Source organism: Ursus arctos, unplaced genomic scaffold, assembly GCF_023065955.2.
Source record: "Ursus arctos isolate Adak ecotype North America unplaced genomic scaffold, UrsArc2.0 scaffold_18, whole genome shotgun sequence".
Classification (NCBI taxonomy): Eukaryota; Metazoa; Chordata; class Mammalia; order Carnivora; family Ursidae; genus Ursus; species Ursus arctos.
The window spans coordinates 53,467,929-53,490,252 of NW_026622852.1; the positions used below are offsets into that span (position 1 = coordinate 53,467,929).

The window sequence follows — 22,324 nt, forward strand, 5'->3', positions numbered from 1 at the left end:
CCGTGACTCGCACTGAGGCTGTGAACGTAAATCTTCCCAAGCCATAGGGAGCCTTAGAGACAACGCGTTTCAGACTTCGCCCACGCGGAGGCGCCGGCTCGCCGACCCGCAGGTCCCCAACGGCAGGACGGGCGAAGCGGAGGTGCCAGGCTGGCCCTGTCCCTCTGCCGGGCTCCCGAGTCCCGGCTGAGGGACCCGATCTCCACCACCTAAGCTCCGTGGCGGGCAGCCGCGGACAACCCCGCCTGACAGCCGGGAGGGGGCGGGGCTCGGGGCGGGGCGCGTCTGTGAGGCAGGGAGTGGGCGGGACTCGGGACGTGGTGCCGAAGACTGACGGCGGGCGGGGACGGAGCTCTGGCGGTGGGGCGGGGAGGGGGCGGAGCTCGCGCCGCCAGGTTCCGGCCTTGGGGGCGGGGCCCCGGCCGCCCCGCCGCGTTCCGCCGTGCTGTTCCACTCTTCCGGCCTCGCGTTCCATCCGGCGCCTCCACCTTCCGCCCGGCGCTTGCTGTGGGCGCGAGGGTCGCTGGGTTCCACCGTCGCGCGGCCCTCGCGGCGCCCGAGCCCGCAATGTCGGGCCCCAACGGGGACCTGGGCATGCCGGTGGAGGCGGGCGCGGAAGGCGAGGACGACGGCTTCGGGGAAGCAGGTGACCCCAGGGAGCTGTTGAAGCGACCTTTGCTTTCTCAGGGCTGCCCTCCTGGGAAGGGGAAGCGGGGCCGGGCTGGGGGCTTGGAAGGGACCGTGGAGCCCTCCCACCCCTCGTCCCTGGCAGGTTGCGGCTGCAGGCGCCAGCGGGGGGGTTCAGGGCGAGCACCTGCGAGTGGGTCCTTGGAAACCGCAGCACCCGAGAACTGCGGGTAACCGGCCCCGTTTTACAGGTGGGGAAATTGAGGCCGCTTCAGGATCGCTCGCCCTTTTGGCATTTGCTCCAGCCACTCCTGCAGCCCCTGTGAAGACGGAGGCTCCTGAGGGGGTGGGGCGGGTGGGCCCTCTTGACTTAGGAGGGGCTGTCTGGGTGGGCGAACCCGCCCTGCTGAGTCAGCATCTCCAGCCACCTTTGCTGATGTGACCCGGAGCCTGGGTGAATGTGACCTGCTTACAGAGCAGCCTGTTGCCTGCACAGCACTGCGGGGGGTAGGGGGTGGAGAGAGAACCATCAGCTCCCCTCTCACCTTGGGGAGCCTCAGTTTTCCCATCTGTAAAATAATAATGATTAGTGTCTCCTGCATTGAGATGTGTCAGGATTAAATGAAGAAAAAAACAAATGGAAAAATGGAAAATAGGTAATAGGTTTGAAGCATGCAGGTGTTCGGTGAGTGGTTCTTTTTCTCTTTTGTGCAATAAAGATTGGTTTCTCAGGTCGGAGGGCAGGACTTAGTAAATGTGAGGTAAGTATGGAGTCTTTTTGTTTTGTTTGGGTAACAGCTTTATTGATCTAGAATTCACATATTATACAATGTATCCATTTAAATTGTACACGTCAGTGGGTTTTAGGATATTCAGAATTGTGCATCCATCCCAGTAGTTTCAGAACACTTTGATCACCCGGGGTCTGCATTTAATAAAGAGGTAGAGGACCTCCCCCAGGGTGCTAAGTAGTAGGCTGTCCGGTTTGCCCTGGGCACTGCAGGTGGACAGCAGCCACAAGTGTATAAGGAAGCCTGCGGTGGCAGCGAGAGCAATCAGGAAAAGCCGCTCAGGTGTCACACTGAGTGGATGTTGGCAGATTCACAGGACTTAGTGCAGTGGGGAGGTGGCTGTCCCGGGCAGAAGGCAAAGGCTTAGCACCCGCAAGTGCCCTTGACACAGATAAAGCCTGGCTCCAGGGGTGTGGAGACTCCCCCCGCCTTCCCCCTCCTGCTTCGGGCCTGTGTCTCATGACAGTGTGTGCAGTGTTCATAATGACCATCTACTACGTACTTGCTGTGGCCAGACCCTGTCTGAGTTCTTAATATATCAGAATCACAACAATCCAGTCCTTATTCCCTTCCCAAAAGACGCAGTAACTTGCTGGGGTGGAGCAGAGCTGGGACCGAAACCCAAGTGCCCCTGCTCCCTCTGAATCTTGGCTGTACCGCCAACCAGCGGGAGGATCCTGGGCAGGTCCCTTCTTGGGCCTGTTTTCCCATCGGTACCACAAGGCGGTTGGACTCTAAGATCCAGCAGGGACTTTCCAGGACTCTGGCCTCTTGTGAGGTGTGCCAGCTCTGGGCGATGGTGCTCTTCCCCCAGAACGCAGACACACTTGCACCCACATCCCAGACGCACTTGTCCAGCCCTGGTCTTTTTCAAACACTGCCAGCTGCTTCCCCCTTTGTCCCAGACTGGCAGCTGAGTGTATCTGAGTCATGGGCTGGCTCAGAACTGGGTCTGCAGTGGGCACAGGCCCAGACCTTGGATCCTAAGGGACACTGTGCTGCTGAGAGGCAGGTCAGGCGTGGCCATGGAGGAGGGAGTGATGGTTTCTGGTAGAGACCAGGGAAGACTTCTTAGAAGAGGAGGCGTTTTGAGCTGGTCCTTAAATAACTGTTGTGGTTGAGGCATTCTGAGTGGCAGAGACAGGTAAGCAAAGGCAGAAAGGCTAGAAAGTCAGAGGCTTCATTCACTCATTCATCCATTCAGTCAACTAGTGCTTACTGTGTGACAACAAGGGCACCAGGGGGACAGCAGTGAACACAACAACATTCCGCGTCTCTCTAGTCTCTGGTCTGGTGCGGGAGACGCAGCAGCACACTCAGCAGTCAAGCCTGCGGTGTGGGCCGCGGAGGTGTGTGGAGGGCAGGGGGATGGGGAATAGAGGCCCGATCCCGACTGGGGAATTGGAAAAGCTCCCTGTGGCAACTTCCATGCTGAGACTTGAAGGAAGAGAGGGACTCATCCAGGAGGAGAGGGGAGGGAAGATAGAAGGACGCATTGCAGGCAGAGGCAACAGCACGTTTAGGGGGCCCAGAGGTGGTTAGGGACCAGGGAGAGGGAAGGGCTTGGGAGGCGGGGCTAGAGAGGAGGCGGGGCCTCGGAGTCTGGGCGGTGCTTTTCCCTCAGGGCAGGGGAAGCCTCTGAAGGGCTGAAGAGTAGGGCCTGCCCCGGGGGACAGAGGCCTTGATTGCCTGACTCAGGAAGGTGGGCTCTGGCCTCCAGGCAGCTGATGAAGGAAGTAGACAGGAGACTTGGCACCTGGCAGGACTTCCTGGGCGGGACACTGGCCGACCTCCCCCTGACCACCCTAACCCTAGAAAAAAGGATGGTGCACTAAGATTACTTCTCCAAATCCTTTCACTTTTGGTATTCACCCATTTTCCAGATGGTGACACAGAGGGTCAGAAAGGAGGAGGGACTTGCCCAAAGCCCTTTTGTCCCGCAGGCCAGGGAACAGTGTTGGGTAAGGTGTCTGTGAGCCCTGAGGAGACATAGGACCTTGGCTCTCTTTTGCCTTCTTCCCAGAATATGCTGCTATCAACTCCATGTTGGACCAGATCAACTCCTGTCTAGACCACCTAGAGGAGAAGAACGACCACCTCCACGCCCGCCTCCAGGAGCTGCTTGAGTCCAACCGGCAGACACGCCTTGAGTTCCAGCAGCAGCTCGGGGAGGCCCCTAGTGATGCCAGTACCTAGGTTCTGGGAGCCCCCCACAAGCCCCAGCCCTGCCTCCCTGGGCTAGGCTCTGGCCTGGGCACTCACCACCTGGCTTAGATACCTTCTCAAGGGCTGGACTACAGGTCCCATGGTGGGTCTGCCTGCCTCAGTCACCCTTCCGGTACTCCCCTTGGCATGCCCGGGTCAGCCCCCACCACCCGACATCCCCTCCTGGGGTCAGGCGTGGGCCCGCGACCCACCCACCTTGCCTGCCTGCCCAATTCCAGGGCACTCCCCACTCTGCCTGGGCCTTGAATGTCCACATTAAACGGGTCTCCAATACCACTGTGCCTCTCCTCTGTATCCTGGGGTGAGGACTCCACTGGCCACCAGAGATGAACAGGGCAGTGGAGGCATTCCAGGCACCGATCACATGCTGGTGACTCATGGGCCTGCTGGTAGGGTAGGGCTTCTTGGCCTTCTTGTGTTTCTGGACACACAGGGAGCCGGTGAGGCAGGGCTTCCTCCCTACCTGGTGTCCTCCTGGACAGTAGCTGATTCTCCAGCCCATTTGAGACAGCATGGGACGTGCTGTGTGACCCTGTGGATACACTCAGCTTCTCTGGGTCCTAGGGCCTATTGCTAGACGGCCAACTCCTCATGCTGTGTAACCTTGCTCCTGGCCTCCGTCTTCCCAGCTGGCCAATCACAGCGTTGGTCTGGTTGTCTACCTCTAGGGGTTTTTTTCAAAAGGGGAAATAGCAGAACTAAAGAACCCACTCCTCCTGGGCCTCATGTGCTGATGATTCATCTCAGGGTCGCCTGACAAAAAGGGCGGACCCCTGCTATTGAACCACAAACTCAGAACCAGAGGACAGGGAGGCCCCCCACTCCTACACTTCAGTTTCCACAGGGTCCAGCTGGAGAGGGAGGCCAGAGCCCAGGCCCGGGGCAAACCCTGGCCACTCTTCCGATGTATGACCTCTAGCAAGTCACTTGACCTTGCTAGGCCTCAGTTTCTTTACCTATAATTTGGGGACCACAATAAGACCTGCCCCCTAGGGTCCCTGTGAGGATTAAATGAGATCTGAGTTAAATGCTTTCCTAGCCCTGATAACCCCATTAAAGAGGTCAACAGGCTGTGAGAGATAAAGTGCCTTGTGACCCCTGAGGCCCTGCTTAGGGAGCCCACCTGTGGCCTTCCGGCTCAGCCACCACACCATGCCTAAAGACGGTGGGTGCTGGCTGAGAGCTGGCTGGGGTGCCCCCTTCCCCTGTCCACCCAGACAGAAGGGCTGGTGGGCACTGTACAGCCAAACTACCTTCTTTTATTAGATTTTCAGTAAAAACACCAACCATGTCAAAATTTCCACACAAGACTTCTAAAAAGCATAGCAGACCTAGACCCAGATAGGGTGGGCGTGAGGCGTTCCCTCTTTCAGGTTTTGAGGCGGGTTGAGCGCCGGGGTAGTGGGGGCGTAGGGGGTTGGGCTGTCACCTTGCTGGGAGTTTTGGCTGTGTCCTGGGGGCTGGGCTGGGAGGGTGTGCGGCCGCCAGAAGTGAACAGAGCAGTCAAGGCGTTGCGGGCGTTGATCGCACACCGGCGGCTCACGGGCCTGCTGGTAGGGCTGGGGTTCTTGGCCTTCTTGTATTTCTGGACACAGAAGGTACAGATGAGGCAGGGCCTCCCCACCTGGCATGCTCCCTGCCAGCAGCTGCCTCCCGAGCCTGGCTGAGACTGCACTGGACATGTTGTGACCGTGTGTGTGTGTGTGTGTGTGTGTGTGTGTGTGTGTGTGTGTGATGCACTCAGCCTCCCTGGGCCAGAGCTCTGGAGCTAAGAGCCTGGCCGCCCAGCCACTCAGCATCCCCCAGGACAACAGCAGGAAGAGCTGGGCCCCACCCCTGCTCAGGTTCTGTCTGTGGGCTGGGCCTCTTGTTGGGGGGTGTGCCCGTGGCCTGAGGCCAAGCACAGGAGGGAGGTGGCTGCTGGCTATACGCATCTCGGCTAGTGTGGACAGGTGGGGCGGGAGGCCCAGCTCACCTGCAGGTTCTCAAAGTGGGCCAAGGACTTGCAGTGGGAGAGCTGTGCCCCTGAGTTGCTGTGGTAGAACTTGTGGCAGATGCGGCAAATGTAGCCCATGACGGGCACCAGGAAGTCCACACCTGTGAGACAGCAGCGACTATGCGCTTATCCCTCAGGCCAGCCCGCTGGCCCGCCCTCTCTAGGGGCCCATTTGCTCGCCCACCCTCCAGGTGGGAGGAGAGAAGAGGAGAAAGGGAAAAGCCACCTGGCCAGGATGCTGTGGCTGGGACCCCAGGGGGCTGGGTCCAGGGGCCTCAGCTCCTGCAGGTGCGGTCAGGGCTAGGCTCTTACCGTATGCGGTGTTGGGGCTGTAGGTCTCTGAGCCTTTCCACTCCTCTATGGATATATCTCTGGACCTCACCTGGAAATACGCAAGTGGGGCCTCGGTTCGAGCTGCCCCTGAGCTCCTCCAAAACGCAGGTGGGGCCTGGTTTCTACCCATGTTCTTCGACACGGCCCTCTCGATTCCCAGGAGGATGATATCCAGGAGGTTGTGCGTGGCATTCTCGGAGCCTTTGCACATGCTGATCCCGCCAGAGTGCCCTTCCCAATCTATACGTTTTGAGTTCAGCTCAATCAGTCCCCTCCTCCAGGAAGCCCTCCTGCTTCCACAGTGACCATAATCCATGCCAGCTGTGCCCAACACATCACGAGTATCATCTCTGAATCCCATAACAACCTTTTATGGTTCACCCATCTTACGTAAGAGGAAACTGAGGTCCAGGCACATGAATTCACTTGCCCAGGGTTTATAGAGGAGCAGGGCAGTTAACCCTGGTGAGCCCCAAGTCCTGGTTACACTCTTAACCACGAGCCCCCTGCCAGCTCCCTGAATTCCTGATGTTGCAGTGACCTCAGTCGCAGGGGTGCTGGGTCAAGGACCCAGATCAGGGACCCCTCATCTCACCTGCTGGACATGAGCCCCTTCCAGACGAGGCCATCCAACTCCAGCCAGGGCAGTCCCACTACGCTTAGTAGTGCCCTCCTCCACTTACCAGGCAAACGAATGTGCCTTCCGAGAGTGCCACCACTTCCTTCTGCCACCCTGGCTTTGGCCCGCCCTCACGGCCTGAGCTGGGGCTACTACGTCTAAGCAGAAGAACTGCGGCTCAGAGAAGCCAAAGGGCTTGCCCGAGGCCATGCCGCTGCTGACTGCATATAACGAGTGGCCTCACCCCAAACCTGCTTAGGGCTGAAGACCGCCCTCGCAGCCCTCCAACCACAGCCCCTCACCACTCCGGAACTGGCAATGAGCAAGCTCCGGGCCGGCAGGGGCCTTGATCCCCACGTATCCCCATGACCAGCACCAGGCCCTGGCTCAGAGCAGCTGCTTTTCATTTCTTACACGGAAAGAACGCAAGCTCCCCCAGCTCCTCGCTCATAGGAGGCAGTGGAGCTGGGGCCTTATGAGCACGGGCTCTGGAGTCTCTCTTCCTGCCATCCAAGTCCATGAGATTCAGCCAGGAAAGTGCTTGGTCCACGCTGGCATATAATAAATGCTCAGAAAGCGCTGACTGCTACTATCGTCATCATCCTCATCTCATGCTGACTTCTGTGTACCCCGCATAGTTCTCTCCATGCCCTTATTGGCCTAAGATGCCCTTTTCCCTCCCTCGACACAGGTCAATATCCTGTTACCGGCCGCCCTGCGGTCCTCACGATGTGTATTTACGCCTAGTCACATGGAATACAGTCCTGCTTATACTATATCGTGGCATCCGTTAGTGCCTAAAATGCCAGCACTGTGCCCCCTGGCCACTGGGAGGTGGGGTGAGGTCCAGCCCCCAGCCTGCCTCCCACGCCCCCTCCACCACCCAAGCACCTGCTTGCAGAATTCCTCTTCAACCTCGATCTCTTCTTCTTCATCATCGTCCTCCTCCTCCTCTTCCTCATCGCCCTCAAAGCAGCCCACAGCGTCCACCGTGATGAAGTGGTCCTCATCTTGACCGGCTATCTCCTTCTCAAGCATCTTCAGCTGCCCAGGGGAGCGGGCCAGGACTCAGGTCAGCTCTGGGCAGCCGAGGTGCCACCCCACCCCCACCCCTGAGAGTCCCAATCCCTCTGGACCTGCCGAGTTCAGGCTAGGATAAACCTCAACCCGCTGTGTGGCCTCGGTCAGGGCTCTGGGCCTCTCTGGGCCCATGGCCTCCGAGGGAGCTGGAGTTACCTCCTTGGCTTTGTCCTTGTGCCCCTGGGACTTCACGTGCTCCACAAACTTGCGGGGGGTCTTGAAATAGCGGTTGCAGACAGTGCAGAAAGGTCGCAGGGACTGCTTGGCGATCTGACGAAAGGAGGGCAGGCCAAGTGGGTGCCGGGCGGTGTCTCCAGGGGCAGCCAGGCTGGGCCCGGTGACACCTCCTCTCCCACCTGGAGGCCCCCATGCCTGTCATCAGCTGGCTGTGCTCCGCCCCTTTCCCAGAACATGGGCACACACAGGCCCTCCCTGCACCGTGGGCTTCCAGACGGGACGGCGGGTGGCAATGGAGGACAGAGATCGGGCGGGGGGAGGGAGGCGCTGCCAGGAGGACCCCCATGAGCCCCATGGCTAGGAGACAGCTGGGCTGTGGGCACCCTCACAGCTCGTACCTTGTGGTCCTGCGTCCTGCGGTGCTGGATCAGGTCCCCCATGTAGTAGAGCTGACAGGTGTGACACCAGCGCCTTGGCGGGGGCTCTCTGAATGGTGACAATCAGAACAAGGAGTGTGACAGTGCTCTTGGAAAGACAGCCGCTCTCCCAAGACGCTCCATAAATATAACGCTACTTCAACACGCTGTGTTTTCAGAAACTTAACAGCGGTTCTGAGATGCGTCTGGAAGAATACTTAGACAAGAATAATAACCAAGGAAGGTTGGCTGGGGGAGAGATCTGGAAGCATCTGGGATCCCAGGAGGACAGCAGGACAGTGACGCACCTGAGCATATCTGGCCCTGAAAACTCTTTATCCTTCAGTTTAGATGCCCTGTCGGTCCTGGAGCTGTTCTTGCCCCTCCCTGTGAGCCAGACTCCCCTCTGGCGGCCCCAAGGGCCACTGCCACAGCATTTTCTACAAGGGACAGGGATGACCCGATCCCTTCTCTTCCCCTGCTGGACTGTGGTGAGCTCTGGGAGGCCAGGACTCCATCCCAGGGTCCCAGGGCCAGGCACGGGATCGGCCCTGAGTTTCTGTCTGTGTTAGATGAAAGGAGGACACGCTGCCTGCCTGAGGGACTGCCACGCCGTGTGGCCTCAGGGGCCCCAGTGAGGCTTCAAGGGGAGACGTCAGCAGGAGATGGTTCAGTGAGCCTCCTGCACCTGAAGCCTGTTCAGAGGATGGGCCACGTCCTTCCAGGTTTCTTGTGTCACAAGACAGGTTTTTATATAACAGAGCTCGTTCTGCAAATGCAGATTTGAACCCTGTTCTAACCTGACGTTGCATCGTACCTGTTTCCACGGCCTCGTGGATTCCCTGGTTTTGTCCTATTAGGAGCTATTCCAGCAAGTGGACGAGCCTGAGCTAACTCATCGCACGGGGGTGGAGGTTTTAGACAGTTTTCAATCAAACTTTTTCACCATGACAATCTGCAAGGAATCCTTTGGGAGTCACCTTTCTTCTGTATTTATGATTACTTCATCTAAGTGTAACTCCCAGGTCCTCGAGCAGGGGGAGGTTTAAAGCTCGAAAACGTGCTACACAACCACGTCGGAAAGTTCTTCTCAGAGTGAGAGCCACCTGACAGGGACGCCGCTGCCTCTGGAGAGAGCGCTCTGTCACCCAGGGCATGCAAGCAGCAAGCTCCGAGCTGTGACGCTCCGGGAGCGCTCCCGGCAGACTCCCCAACCCCTGCCTCGGGGCCTGTCCAGCCCGTGATGGGGTTGGATTCGGCCTCCCTAGGCTTTGGTTTGTTTTGATTCTGAACCAGCTGCAAACATTCTGAAATTGGGAGATTGCGTGTACAAAGCTGGGTTTCAAGATTCTTGGGAACAATCAGGAGACCTGGAGCCGAGAGGCAGCTGTCCTGCGAGACAGAGCCCAGGCCCCCCAGCACAACCCGAGGCAGCGGGGACCAGCTTCTCGCCTCCCTGCAGGGCTCCGTGACTGCCCACAGGCTGGTGGAAGGTCTTCCAGCTTCCACCAGGCCTCCTCAGCCCTTGAGCTAGTCCTGGGCTCTGGGAGGACTCATAGTTCAGATCACTGAAGCACTCATGACAATGAAAGGGGGAGATGCAGGGTAGCTGTCACCTCAGGCCACAAGGTGACTGATCCCCACCATCGTGCCCCCAGCTGGGGTCACCACATATGCCAGGGAAGCTGGGGTCTGTGCCATAATCCACTTCCTTCCCATGTGGACGGTCACATTGTTCCTGCCGGGATGGCCCCTTAAGAGACTATCTAGTTCATGAATTCTTGCACCGCGCCCTTCACCAGGCCATTTTACAGAAGAGGAAGACTGAGGTCCATGGGTAAACAGTTAATGGTGTGAAGAGGCCTCTGGCGGGGAGCAATACTTACCCCAAAGGCAGACCTTGCAGATGGCTGACTCAGGGCCCCTCTCGGCCTTGCCTGGCCTGCAAGACCATCTACCCCCCCAGCACGGAGCCTCCGAGATCCCCCACTCACTCGTCCTCTCTCTCCAGGACATCCCGGGGCACGGGCAGCAGGGACAGGAGGCAGGCCTGGCTCATGTGCTGGATCTCCCCAAGCCGCTGCTGGTGCTGGGCCCCCGACATGTGGTCCTGGAACTCCTGCGGTGGGATGAAGGGTGAGCCCCGGAACGGCGGGCCAGTGCGGGGCCCAGGGAGGAGGCCTGCAGCCTCAGTTTCATAGCCACCCCGCTGCCGCCGAGGCCATCATCCTTACGACAGCCCTGTGGGGGCCGGAGGAGGATGGCGACCTGAGGCAGCGAGGGAGCACCTGGCAGCCAGAGCTCCTCCTGGGTGAGCCCCTCAGGCACAAGGAGCAGTCCGACTGACCTCCACCCCGCGGCTCTGCTCCGGCTGACACAGGCAGCAACGGCAAATGGTCATAACGATACAAGCGTGATGCTATTGTTAAGGCTACTATGCTCGCTCTGCGCTGGGCCTGGGGCTCGAGATTTCAGCGTCGAGTCACTGAATCCTCAGAACCTCCCAGCAAGGTGGGTTCTAAATGCTTCTTCATCTGACGCACGAGGAAATGGAGGCACCAGGAGGGGCGCTTGCCTTCGGGACCCACACGGCTAGTCAGGGCTGATTTGGACCCGGCCTGCTGGACTCTCAGACCCTGACTTCTTGGCTGGTCAGGAAGCGTCTTCAGAGCGGACGCACAGCTGCCGTGGACAGCGCTCACAGGGCCCACGGGGCCACTCGGGCACGGTGGCCAGGCCTGGGCACGCCCCGCCCACACCCCCACTCTGCCCACGGGAACCCCCCTCCCCGGCCCCGGCCGGCAGTACCTGCTGGCTACTGCAGTTGGCCTTACAGAGGTAGCAGAAGAACTGGAGGGTCTGCTTAGCGGGTGTGCCACCGGCGGCAGGGGCGGCAGACGCGGGGTCGCCAGCACGGGGCACGGGGGTGATGGGGACAGTGCTGAAGGCCCGGCTGTCGCTGCTCTGCAGGATGGTGACCTTCAGGGAGCCCCCGGCACCCCACACCTGCACCAGGGGCAGGGGCAGAGCTACCACCGGTGGGATACCTGTGGTGGGCCAGCCCCTGTGCCAAACATCCATGAGCCGCGTCTCCCCGGACCCTCCTGACAGCCCCCTTCACCGATGGGGAAACTGAGGCACTGAGCTGGTAGGTGACTGTCCAGGCTCACAGATCTAGGGAAGTACTACAGCCGGGATTCAAACCTAAGCCCACCCAACTGTAAAGTCCACCCTACCCCACCCTCACGCGACAGATGGAGAAACAGAGGCACAGAGAAGGGAGCGGGTTTGGCCTTCGTCGCACTATGAGGCAGAGCTGGAACCCCAACCGCACGCGTAGGCTCTCGCTCTGTGCTCTCTCCACGACAGCAATGCTCCCGTGTGAGGGAACCAGGTCTAGTCTGGGGATGAGCAGGTTGGAAGGGACTTGCCGCCCAAAGTACCTCCAGTTCTTCAGAGCAGAGGTGACGTGAAGGCAACAGAGCCACAGTCAAACCCAGTCTGCTTGGCCCATGGCCCACGGTGGTGGGGAAGCGCGAGGGGCCCTGAGGGGTGGGGGCAGGAAGGCCCTCCCACTGCCGGTCCCGCGGTACCAAGCAGCCCCAGGAGCACGGCTACCCACCCCCAGCATCTCTCTTGCTCTTTTTTCACATTCTCCCACATCCAGGCCACTGGTCAACTCCTCCTGGCTCTCCACGCCGACCTGGGCGCCCGCTGGCTCTGGCGAGGCCTCCTCCAGGCCTGAAATGATAGATGGGTCCATCTCCCACCGGGCCTGAGGGACCTGGGCCTGACAGCCACCTTCTCTACCGCCAGCCAGGACCTTGAAGCCCCTGGTGGGGACAGCCCCGAGCTCTGGTCGGGACCTCACAGCACCAGGGAAAGAGCCAAGGGTCCGGGCGGGGCTGTCCCACCACGAGGCAACTGGGAACCAGCGCTCATTTACCGGCTCCAACATCTCTCTTATCCGGCGGCGTCTCCAGCACGGCAGAACAAATCGGAGCCGGGGCTGCCTCCGATGTTGCCACTGACACCCGTGCCAGGGTCTGAGCCTGTCCCTCAGTCTGGTCAGGCGGCTGCCCTGGCGACGGCCCTGGAGCTTGCCTCGGTGGCTGCTCCGGCGGCTGGACCTGAGGATACGTCTGCGTCTGCGTCTGCGTCTGCTTCTGCAGCTGCGCCTGCCCCTGCGGCTGGGAACGTGCCTGCAGCTGCACCTGTCTCTGGGGCTCTGCCTCCTTCTGCACCTGCTGCGGCCCCACGTGTTCGGGAGAGGTCTGTGTCTGTGCCTGCTTCTGCTGTTTGCGTGGCAGCGGGGCGTCCACGGGGGGCATCTGCGGCTGCGTCTGCGGCTGTACCTGAGCCTGGATCTGCAGGACCCGTGGCTGGAATCGTGGCAGCACTCGGGCTTCCGGCGGCTCAGGCAGCAGCTCCGGTGTCTGGGTCTGCTTTGGTGCCGTGGTGCGGGCCCGAGGCTGGACCTTTGCCTGCAGCTGCCCGGGGGGCCCCTTGTCTGTGGGCGACTCTGAGCTAGGGAGGATCAAAAGATATCTTCCAGTGTCTCCCCCAAGTTCAGTCCTAGATCTAGCAAGTACAAGCTGGGCATTGGGGGAAGTGCCTGTAGCTCTCGGGGCCCCAGCCGCGCCTTAATAAATTGGGAGGATCATTCAACCCCACCTCCCACAATCTGCCAATACGTATCCAAGGTCCTGTAAAGCCACCCACCCTCTGCCCACTCTGAGGTCCCAGATGGACATGTTCACCTCTCCAACCTGGCCACCTCGCCTGCCTCCAGGTGGCTCAGTCCCAGGGAAGACACCGGAGACTCTCTGGCTAGGGGGCCTTCCCAAGTAAGATGCAGATTTGGGTTTGACCTTCCTCCAAGCCAGACACCAAGGCCCTTTCCTTCCTCTAGCTCCCTGAAGGGTCCAGACCCCCTGCCCTACACCCATCCCCAGCCTTTGTAAGAATGAGAGTATAGGGTCCCTGGGCCGGGGCGGGTTTTCAGCATCGGTTACCTCTTTGACCTCTTAGCTGGTGGCTCAGGCGCCTCACAGGACACGGGTGTAGGTGCTAGCGTGTGTTTCTCCTTAGTGATGTCGTCTGGGCGGGGTGGGGAATCTTGGTCTGGAACGGAGGGCAGATGAGCGACTGCCGATACCGTGCAGAACACAAGCTAACTCTGAGAGATGGGGCCTGGGCTCCCGCCACACCAACAGCCCTGCCCCCCAGGTCTGCCTCCATCACTGACCCTGCACCCACCTGCCCCTCTCTTACCTTCTGGCGTGTTTGTTCGGGACTCGACAGCTTCCTCAGACCCCTCTGGGGGGTCTGACTCGTCTTCCACGGGCATCGTCTGAGAAGAAGAATCCTGCTTCCTTTCAGAAACTGGTTCTGACCTCTGCCACCCACCCTCGTAAGTACACCCTGGCCCAAGAGCTGCTGTGACAGTCCCCTAGGGGATGAAGGGGCCCGGGGACCTCTGGGGGGCCTGGCCCAGAGCTGCCCACAGATGATTCTAACCACCCCAGGAATCGTGTCTAGACGGGTCCATCTAGCTGCCTGGCTGTTAACCCAGACTTGGGGGATACAGGGGCCCCTCCTGACTCCCCAAGCGCCTTCTCCACGAAGCAGCTGGAAGGATCCTTCTAAAATGCAAACCTGGTCATGTCTTTTGCCTCTTTCAGTCAGAATTCCTCCTGTACTCCTGAGTGTAGAGCGTTCCTTCCTTACCCAAGCCCCAAACCACCACCCAATCTGACCTCTGCCCCCAGACCCCCACCTCCAGCCAGCTTCCCCACTCTCCCGCTCCCCCTCTCTATGTCCACACTGGCCTTCTCTCTGGTTCTCCAAAGTCCTAGGCTTCTTCCTGCCGCAGGCCTTCACCCAGAGCCTCAAAGGCACCTCTTAAGAGGAAGCCCTCCTGACCCCAGCGTAGACCCTTAACACAGGTTCCCGGAGGAGCTTGGGCTTCCTTTTTATGGCATTTTCCACAGTCTTAATTGGTGGAAACATCATTTGCATGAATGTCTCACCATCACTACCACCCTGCTCCCCAGCCTAAGACCTCCAGGAGGGTTAGGCCAGAAGCGCTGTCCGCACCACGGAGGCCCCTACAGGACTTACAGATGTTTGCTAAATAAATGCACGGCTCTGGCTCTTCCCGGGCACTCCAGTTAGCCCCAGGAGCCCGCCAGCAGCCTCCCCCCTTCCTCCTAAGCCCAAGGAACTAGCACCGAGCGGAAACGTGAACCACATCAAGACTTCAGCCCTTCAGAAACTCTCTGGCTCTCACCCCACACGACACGGGCACTGCTGGCCTGTAAGTCAGGAGGCCTGGGCTCTGGGTCTGTTCGGCCCAGGGCAGCCTCCACCCCACTCCCGGAGCCTCAGTTTCCCCAGATGTAAAATGAGTGGTGGGGAGCACTAGACAAGAAGACCGTGTGAGGACGCGCCCCAGCTGGCAGGCTGGAGGCTGGGACCCCTCTCTGGAGGGAAATGCCTCACCCCCAGATGTGGGCTGGCCTCAGAGCAGCCGGAGAGGAGGGGCGCCACCCCTGCCCCGGAATGTTCTCTGGAGCGTGCTGTGAGGAGGTGCCGGGACACTCAGGGACAGGACAGTCCCAGGGAAGTTATCCCCTCGCAAGTCTCCTTGACTCTGCTTATCTCAGGCAGCACTTCCTCTGATACCTTTCACACAACGCCCCCAAGGCACAAGGGGCTGGGGGTGCAGTTCCAGAACCTTCGAATGGCAACAGTAGGGAGTTTAGGGTTTTGTAACATTGTTTTACCCCGTTACCTTTCTTTTACTTGCACCCACAGCAATTAATTTAGATTGTTTTTAAAATTTCAGGTAGCGACATAATGTTTCCTTGTTAAATAAATGTAACTGAGAAGCTAATTCATTTAAAGCTAGGCTACTGCAGACAGTAGCCCCTGGCCTCAGGAGCCTGGCTTTTGAGCTCTCCAAACGTCACCAGCCAAACTGAGATACACTCCAGATTCTGAAGCCTCGGTACAAAAGACCAAGGAATGTAAAATGCCACATTCATTTTTTAAATATCCATTAAAGGTTGAAATGATATTTTTCCCCATATTGGGTTACGTAAAATCTGTTGGTAAAATTAATTTCACCGGTTTCTTTTTCCTTTGTTAATGTGATAACGAGAGAAATTTAAATTCCATATACAGCTCATATCTTCTCTCTATGGGGCAGCGTGGATTTAACAGAGACCATTACAGGACACCCAAAACTACCACAGTGTTCGGTGTCATTTGTACCTCCATGTGTTTGCAAAGAGAGAAACATTAGGTCAAAAAATTACTGGTGGTGTTCGGACAGGGAAAAAGTCGCATCGGAGGTTCAAGAATATCTGAAATTTGGGAAGCCCTAGAAGAGGCCAACTTACCCCCCCTTTTTACAGATGGGGAAACTGAGGACAAAAAGGGACGTGACTTGCCTGAAGGCCCAGCGTGAGCCATGTGGGTGGAGCGGGGCCGATGCCCAAGTGTGACCTTCCCACTCCCATCCCCACCCTCGGCCCCCCGGCCATCACTCACCTTGCGATAGGGGGTGGTGGAGGAGGGGGTGCGGGCCTGTTTCTGGGGAGTCCGCCCTGAAAGGTTGATCTGGGAGGGGTTCATGGGGACCCCGACAGGAGGGGGACCCAGCAAGGACTGCCGAGTAGCCTGGGGGAAGAACTGCTGTAGATTTGGGGTGGCCAGCTGGGGGGGCGTGAGGCTGGGGGCCGTCAGGTTCGGGGCTGCCAGGTTGTAGCCACGGAGGTTACCTGCGGGCAGGAAGAGGGGAGAAGAGGGGTTACAATGTGGTTGGATGGTAGAGGCCAGGGTCCGGTGTCAGCCCCCCAAAGCCTCATAGAAACAGCACAGATGACTTTGACAGGGACCCTTCCCACACAATAGCAGCCAGAGGAGACAGATGAGAGCCAAAGGCCCATTCCCACCTTGGGCGTTGGTGGTGAGGGGGCTTTAGGGCTGGTTTTCTGCTCCAGCTGAGGAGGAGAGGGACACCCTGGTCAGCAGCTCGTCTGTCACCTGCAACCCTGCTCGCCCTCCGACATACTTTAGGGCACACCTTAAGGTGTGTGAAAGACCCAGCACAGTATCCATAGGGAGAACCAGCAAGTTGACAGAGTGGTCCCAGGCAGAGCAAGACACTGTCCTATCCCATTCACCCCCCCCCCCCCATCAAAAGTCTATCAGGCACCAGGCACTTGCTAAGCACTTCGCATGCACGGCCTCAGTCACTCGGCCCAGCCACCAGCAGGTCTCTACCAATGACCAAACAGACACAAAGCGGAGGTGTATCTTGCCCAGGGTCTCTGCTCATTCTGCCTTCACCCCTCTCCACCTGCTTAAATCCTTCCATAGCTCCCTGCTGCTTGGAAAGGAGCCCATTCCTCAGCTTGCGGGGGTCCGGCCCTGCCCTCCTCCCAGACCTCCTTTCTTGCCATTCTCCCCACACATGCACCTGCTACACTCCAGCCATATGCTTCTGTGCATTCTTCAACAAGCCTCGTTTCTTCCCGCCTCTGGGCCTTTGCATATGATGTTCCTTCTGCCTGGGCTATTCTGCCCCCACTACCTCTGGTCATCCTTCAGATGTCCCTTTAGGTGTTTACCCTCTGAGAGGCCTTCTCAGATCTGCTCTGTGTCCCCAGAGGTGCCAGCTTCCCTGTTCTAGGACCAGCCGCACAATTTCCTCGTCTGCTTCCCACCGCCCACCACCCAACCACACTGGGAACTCCTATAAGGGCAGGCGCCTCATCTAACTCAGAGGCCCAGTGCTCAGGAAGGGTTTGAGCCATAAAAGACAGCTCGAATCCTTGCTCCAAAGCTGGGACAGGAAGCATAGGGGTTGAGGACAAATGTGCTGTCACACCTAGTTCAAGTCCTATAGCCCAAGCTCTGTGACCTTGAACAAATCAATCCCCCTTCTTAGGCTCAGTTCCCTCATCTGTACAATGGGATAATCATAGTGCTTGACTCGCTGTTTTATGAGGATTCAGTGAGGTATACACGTGTGCCTGGGGTCCAGTAAGTATTCAATTAACATTAACTTAAAACGAAACAAATACATGTACACGTATGTGCAGAGAGACTGCCAACTGGCTATTAAAAACGGTAAGATCAAGAGATCTCAACGATCTAAAAGAAAAATGGACAAAGGACATGGACAAGTCACAAAAAGAAATATCAGTGTTTAACAGACAAATTAAAAACATTCGACTGAACTAGCACTCCAAGAAATGTAAACTAAAACATTAACGATGTAGCTTTTTTGCCAACCAAGTTAGTAAACCATGTACGTATACATAAATATATATATATATACTTAAAAAAAAAAAGCATATAATACCCAGTGTTGCTGTGGGCATGGTGAGACCGGTACTGTCATACGTGGCTGGTGGCAGTGCAAACTGGTCCAGTCCTTTGGGAAAGCAAGTTGGCAATACTTATCAAGAGCCATAAAACAACCATCCCCCGACGCAGCTTTTCTACTTTTCAGAATACATTCTAAGAAAATCGTCTCAAACATGATATTCAGGGCGCCTGGGTGGCTCAGTCGGTTGAGTGTCTGCCTTCGGCTCAGGTCACGATCCCAGGGTCCTGGGATCCAGTTCCGCATCAGGCTCCCTGCTCAGCAGGGAGTCTGCTTCTCCCTCTGCCTCTGCCCCTCCCCCCTGTTCATGCTCTCTCTCTCTCTCTTTTTCTCTCTCTAATAAATACAAAATTAAAAATTAAAAACAATAAGAAAAACCCACCAAAAAAGCCATGATATTCATCCCCGTGTTATTTAAAACAGAGAAAAAAAGAAAAAGAAAAAGAAAAAGAAAAAGAAAAAGAAAAAGAAAAAGAAAAAGAAAAAGAAAAAGTGGGGTAGGGAGAAAAAGGAAGCAGCTGAGGTTAGGTACACGAGGGCTTGCCCTCCAGTGGAATATGAATGGCTGTTAAAAAATAATCCTTTTAGAGACTCAAATCATCCGGGAAACGATCATGCCATTCTATTCCATGAAAAAGCAGTAAGAGACAGCCTTTCACTTCCATGTCAATAACCAGCCACGATCATATACAGATTCCCAAGTCTGGGTTCTGGAAAAAAATGGGAGGAAATACACCAAAACCGTGACAGGTGTTTTTTTGGTTTTGTTTTTGTTTTCCTTCAGGAGGTGAGTGAGTCTATGACAATTTGGGTTTCTTTATCCTCTAAAATTTTTTTTCACTTTTCTTTGACGAGTGTGACTTTTAAAATGGGAAAGAAATAGGGGGAAATACATATGTCTACATTGTGGGTCCCTGTGTGTTGTTTTTTTTTCTCCACCTATCCATTGATCATTTGTAAATCAACTCCAGGACCTTCCACGCCTGTGTGGCAGGCCTGAGAGTGACAGCCATCACATATTCTGACCTGGCAGCATACCCTGCTGGATGGCAGGACAGCCTAGTCTCTAAGAACACAGCTCTGTAGCAAGACCTGGGCTCTAACTCTCCCTCCAATCCACACCTACTCCCTGTATGACCACGGGCACATGATTCCTCTCTAGGCCTCAGTTTTTTTCATCTGTCAAATGGGATCATGAGTGTATCTCCCTGCCCACCCCCAGAGTTGTCAGCAGAGTCGAGTAATTGTGTTTGTAAAAATCTCAGCACAGTGCACCACCCAGAAGGACCACACAGCAAGCCACAGCTACCGTGCGGGAGGGGCCGGGTCTGAACCTGAGCTGGCCCCAGGTCACTGGGCTCCTAAGACTAATACCCAAGGGGCTGAGGTATCTGGAGCAGCACCTTAGAAGGAAGAGCTGAGAGAGACTGCTCTCCACATGGGGAAACTGAGGCAAGGGCACAGGCTTCCTACATATGGCTAGAGACACCCAGAGATTCAGCGGGTCAGAAGGCTCAGGCCCTCATCTAGCCATATGAGCCAGGGCAACTGACTTCCCCCAGCTCTGGCTCTCAGCTTCCTCATCTATCAAATGGGATGTGAGGGAGAGTGGTCCAAAGAGATGTCCTCGTCCATCACCTCCTCTAATCTGAACGGGAGTGAGCTGAGCTGAGTCCTGCACACAGAGCCAGCACCATGGCCAAGGGCACACCTCTGGGATCACCAAGACCTGCGTCCAGCCGAGCAACTTTGGGACTGGCACCTCCTGGAGCCTCACAGCCCGCATCTGCCAACTAGGACGCCAAGAGTAGCTCCCTCTCGAGTTAGCGGGGGGATGTGAGGCCATGTCGAGCAAACGGGGCTGCTAGGGCTGCTAGGACCGCACCACTGAGATGCAGTGAGCAGGGGCCAGTCCTACCTTGCAGCTGCTGCAAAAGCAGAGCTCTCTGCAGCACAGAGCCGTTGAACAGCGAGGCGGAGCTGGCACCTTGGAGATTCAGAAGCTGCTGCTGGGGCTGCTGCTGAGGAAGCCCCCTGTGTGTTGGGAGGGGGTGTCAGAGGGCTTTGGGAGGGCCAGACCCTCCCTCTGCCCTCCCCTCCATTCTCTGCCCCTCTCTACCGCACGCAGAGGAACGTCTTAAGGTGGGAACTGACGGCTTCCAGGACTGAAACAGGGATGTCCCGGGGAGAAAGGGCGGGGCTGGGGTCTCCGCGACAGGGGTGTGAGTGGCAGGGCGGAAGCCGCCCACCCCTCCAGAGGGGAACTCACCGGCTGACGGCCAGGGGCAGTGGGGCTTGCGGTGGGGACTGCTGGAGCAGCTGCAGGAGCTGCTGCTGCTGGAGCTGCTGCTGCTGGAGCTGCTGGAGCTGCTGCTGCTGGTTGAACATGGTGGCTGAAGGGGGGGCGCGGAGTAAGGCCGGACCCCTGCGGCCACGCCCATCCGCCCCCGCCCACCGCCCTCAAACACCTGCCCACTGAGCTTCAAAGCCACACCCCAGTTCCGCCAAGAGCCTGCCGCATTTGCACCCCCCCGCTTTCAATAACCCCCTCTCCCGCCACTTTCCCGCAAACCCTGCCAACAGTCCCTCCCTCAAATGCCCAACCCCACCTGCCATCTCCCCCACTCCCAGGGCTCGGTCCTTCCAGGGCCGCCCGACCCCAATGCACCTTCCTCGCCCCCAGCCTTTCTCGCGTCGTCACGCCCCGATGCCAGCCCCTCTCCACACCCTCACCCCTCCCTCGTGCCTATTTTGTGTCAATAACAGCACCCCCAACCTTTCGCTTTGGCCTCTGAACAAAGTGGGAGGAAGGCTTCCCTCCCCCACTCCGCTAACCCCTTCCTCTGCAAATCCAGCCAGCATTACACATCAAATCCGGTCACCCCACCTGCCCGCGACGCCCGCAGCCTCCATCCAAGTGGCCCCTAAGCCTTGCGTCGGTCCCCCACTCGCGCTCGGCCCGCGCACTTCGCTTCCCCGAACCCCCGCCGCAATCGCCCCGCCCCCACTAGCAGAGCTGGCTCTGCAGCCCTGAGCCCGCGGCTCTGCCCGGGCCTGGCCGCTTGAAAGGCTGGTCGGCGGACCGGGCCGCCGCAGCGCCCTCTGGAGGGCCGGAGGACCCGGTGCCGCTAGCCGCGCCGCGAGGTCCGGCCCCGCGCTCTGGTCTAGCTGCGGGTCCCACGCCCGCTTACCCGGCGCCTCGGCTGCGGCGGGCGCGGCTGGAGGCTGCGAGGGGACCCTAGACGGCGCAGACCCTCCGCCCCGCGTCCTCCGCCCTGGGAACCGGCGGCGCCGAGCCCGAGGTCCGTCTGTCTCCCGGAGGGGTCTGTCCTCTGGCGGGGACATCGCGGGAGACTTCGAGAAGGACCGTCCCCAACCGACCTCCCCGTGGCCGCCGCTGTCCCGCGATCCGGGGGCCTCGCGCGGGGCTGGGGTGGGAGGGGCCGTGCAGCCGGCCGCGGCACATTCGGGGACCGAGACCGGACGAGAGGGTGACACGCACAGCTGGCAGAACGCTTTGCCCTTGAAGGGGGTGGGAGGTCCGTCTCAAGGGGTTTCTTCGATTTGACTCGGGAGGGGGTGAGGAGGGCTGAGTTCCATTATGAAAAACAGCGCTCATCCTGAGCCTGGTGTCCTGCCCCAAGGACCCTTTAATGACGACTCGGTCCCTCATCCCAGCTCCCCTCTCCTTGGTCCCCACATGGAGTCACTGAGCCAAACAACCCGTGGTTACTAAGTAGTGATCCCTTTTCGTTTTTCTGTTACCTGAAGTGGTCCCTGGAGGTAACAACCCAGGGCAATCGACTTCTTTTGCCTGAAGCGCCGATTGTGCGGGGGGCACGGCGCACGGTGGCGCTAGAGGCACGCAGATTGGAGGCCGGCCCTGCGCGCTCGGCCGCGGAGGCCCGAGTGAGTCAACCAATCCCTGCAGTCGAGTGACAAGCGCGGCCCTAAAGCTCTGGACCCGCTCCGCGGCAGCCCCGGGCGGCGGCACCGGTGCCTAATTCCGCCTGGATTTAGAGGCACGAAAGTGGCTCAGCGTGGCCACAGCACGAGGCAGGGGCCGGAGTGTAGGACGCCGCGCCCTTGGCTGGAAGGGCAGCCTGGACCGTGGGAGCTTTGAAGGTCTGGCCTTGGGCATAATTTAGGCCAAGGGCAGGGAGCGCTGGGGAAGGGTGTGACAGTATCACCCCCGCCCGCGTTAGAAAACTCACTCTGATGAGAACCAAGATGGAGCTAATGGGGAGGGAGAGAAGGGGCCGAGTCAAGACCGGCGGGGCAAACACGCTGACACCCTGGTCTGGGTGCTGGCAGAAGTTGGAAGTTGAATCGGGTCCACTACCTTCTGGCTAGGCGACCGGGGCCCCCAGGGGAGTCCTCTCTGAGCGGGTTCTTCGTCTATAAAATGGGTGTTCCCTCCCTGGGTGGGTGTGATGATAATATTACGTAATGCTTAGTGCTGGCACTTGGCACAGAGTGAGCTTAGCAAATTGCCAAAGTAAAAACAAACAAAAGAACTAAAAATAATGCTCATACTCGTGATCCTGTGTTGATTCATCTTTCTGAAAAGCAATCTGCAAATTCTCAATATCAAGACTCTTGAACGGGTTCTGCCCTTTGACCTGGTAACCCCTCTTGTAGGAAATGTGGTTAAGAAAA

The 22,324-nt window shown here is 58.1% G+C and overlaps 2 protein-coding genes across 13 annotated transcripts; one reads left to right on the forward strand and one right to left on the reverse strand.

Moving 5' to 3' along the window:
• Positions 1–411: 411 nt before the first annotated feature.
• BBLN (bublin coiled coil protein) lies at positions 412–3,917 on the forward strand. Its single transcript, XM_026514056.4, has 2 exons — positions 412–646; positions 3,442–3,917. The coding sequence occupies exons 1-2, from the start codon at positions 568–570 to the stop codon at positions 3,612–3,614; spliced, it is 252 nt and encodes an 83-aa protein (XP_026369841.1). The 5' UTR covers positions 412–567; the 3' UTR covers positions 3,615–3,917.
• CIZ1 (CDKN1A interacting zinc finger protein 1) lies at positions 1,403–22,062 on the reverse strand. Of its 12 annotated transcripts, none has more exons than XM_044389635.3 (18): positions 20,553–20,746; positions 19,935–20,058; positions 19,584–19,699; positions 17,642–17,713; positions 15,823–16,052; positions 13,540–13,633; positions 13,281–13,389; positions 12,212–12,792; positions 11,888–12,006; positions 11,074–11,271; positions 10,260–10,384; positions 8,248–8,335; positions 7,829–7,942; positions 7,484–7,636; positions 5,953–6,022; positions 5,620–5,741; positions 5,074–5,229; positions 1,403–2,545 (listed from the first exon to the last, which is right to left on the reverse strand). In XM_044389635.3, the coding sequence occupies exons 2-18, from the start codon at positions 20,051–20,053 to the stop codon at positions 2,519–2,521; spliced, it is 2,493 nt and encodes an 830-aa protein (XP_044245570.2). In that variant the 5' UTR covers positions 20,054–20,058; positions 20,553–20,746; the 3' UTR covers positions 1,403–2,518. The 12 variants fall into 12 exon arrangements, with proteins under 12 accessions (XP_044245570.2, XP_057169761.1, XP_057169760.1 ...); XM_057313778.1 differs by having other exon boundaries at positions 1,403–3,229; positions 20,553–20,657; XM_057313777.1 differs by lacking the exon at positions 5,620–5,741 and having other exon boundaries at positions 1,403–3,229.
• Between the last annotated feature and the right edge of the window lie 262 nt (positions 22,063–22,324).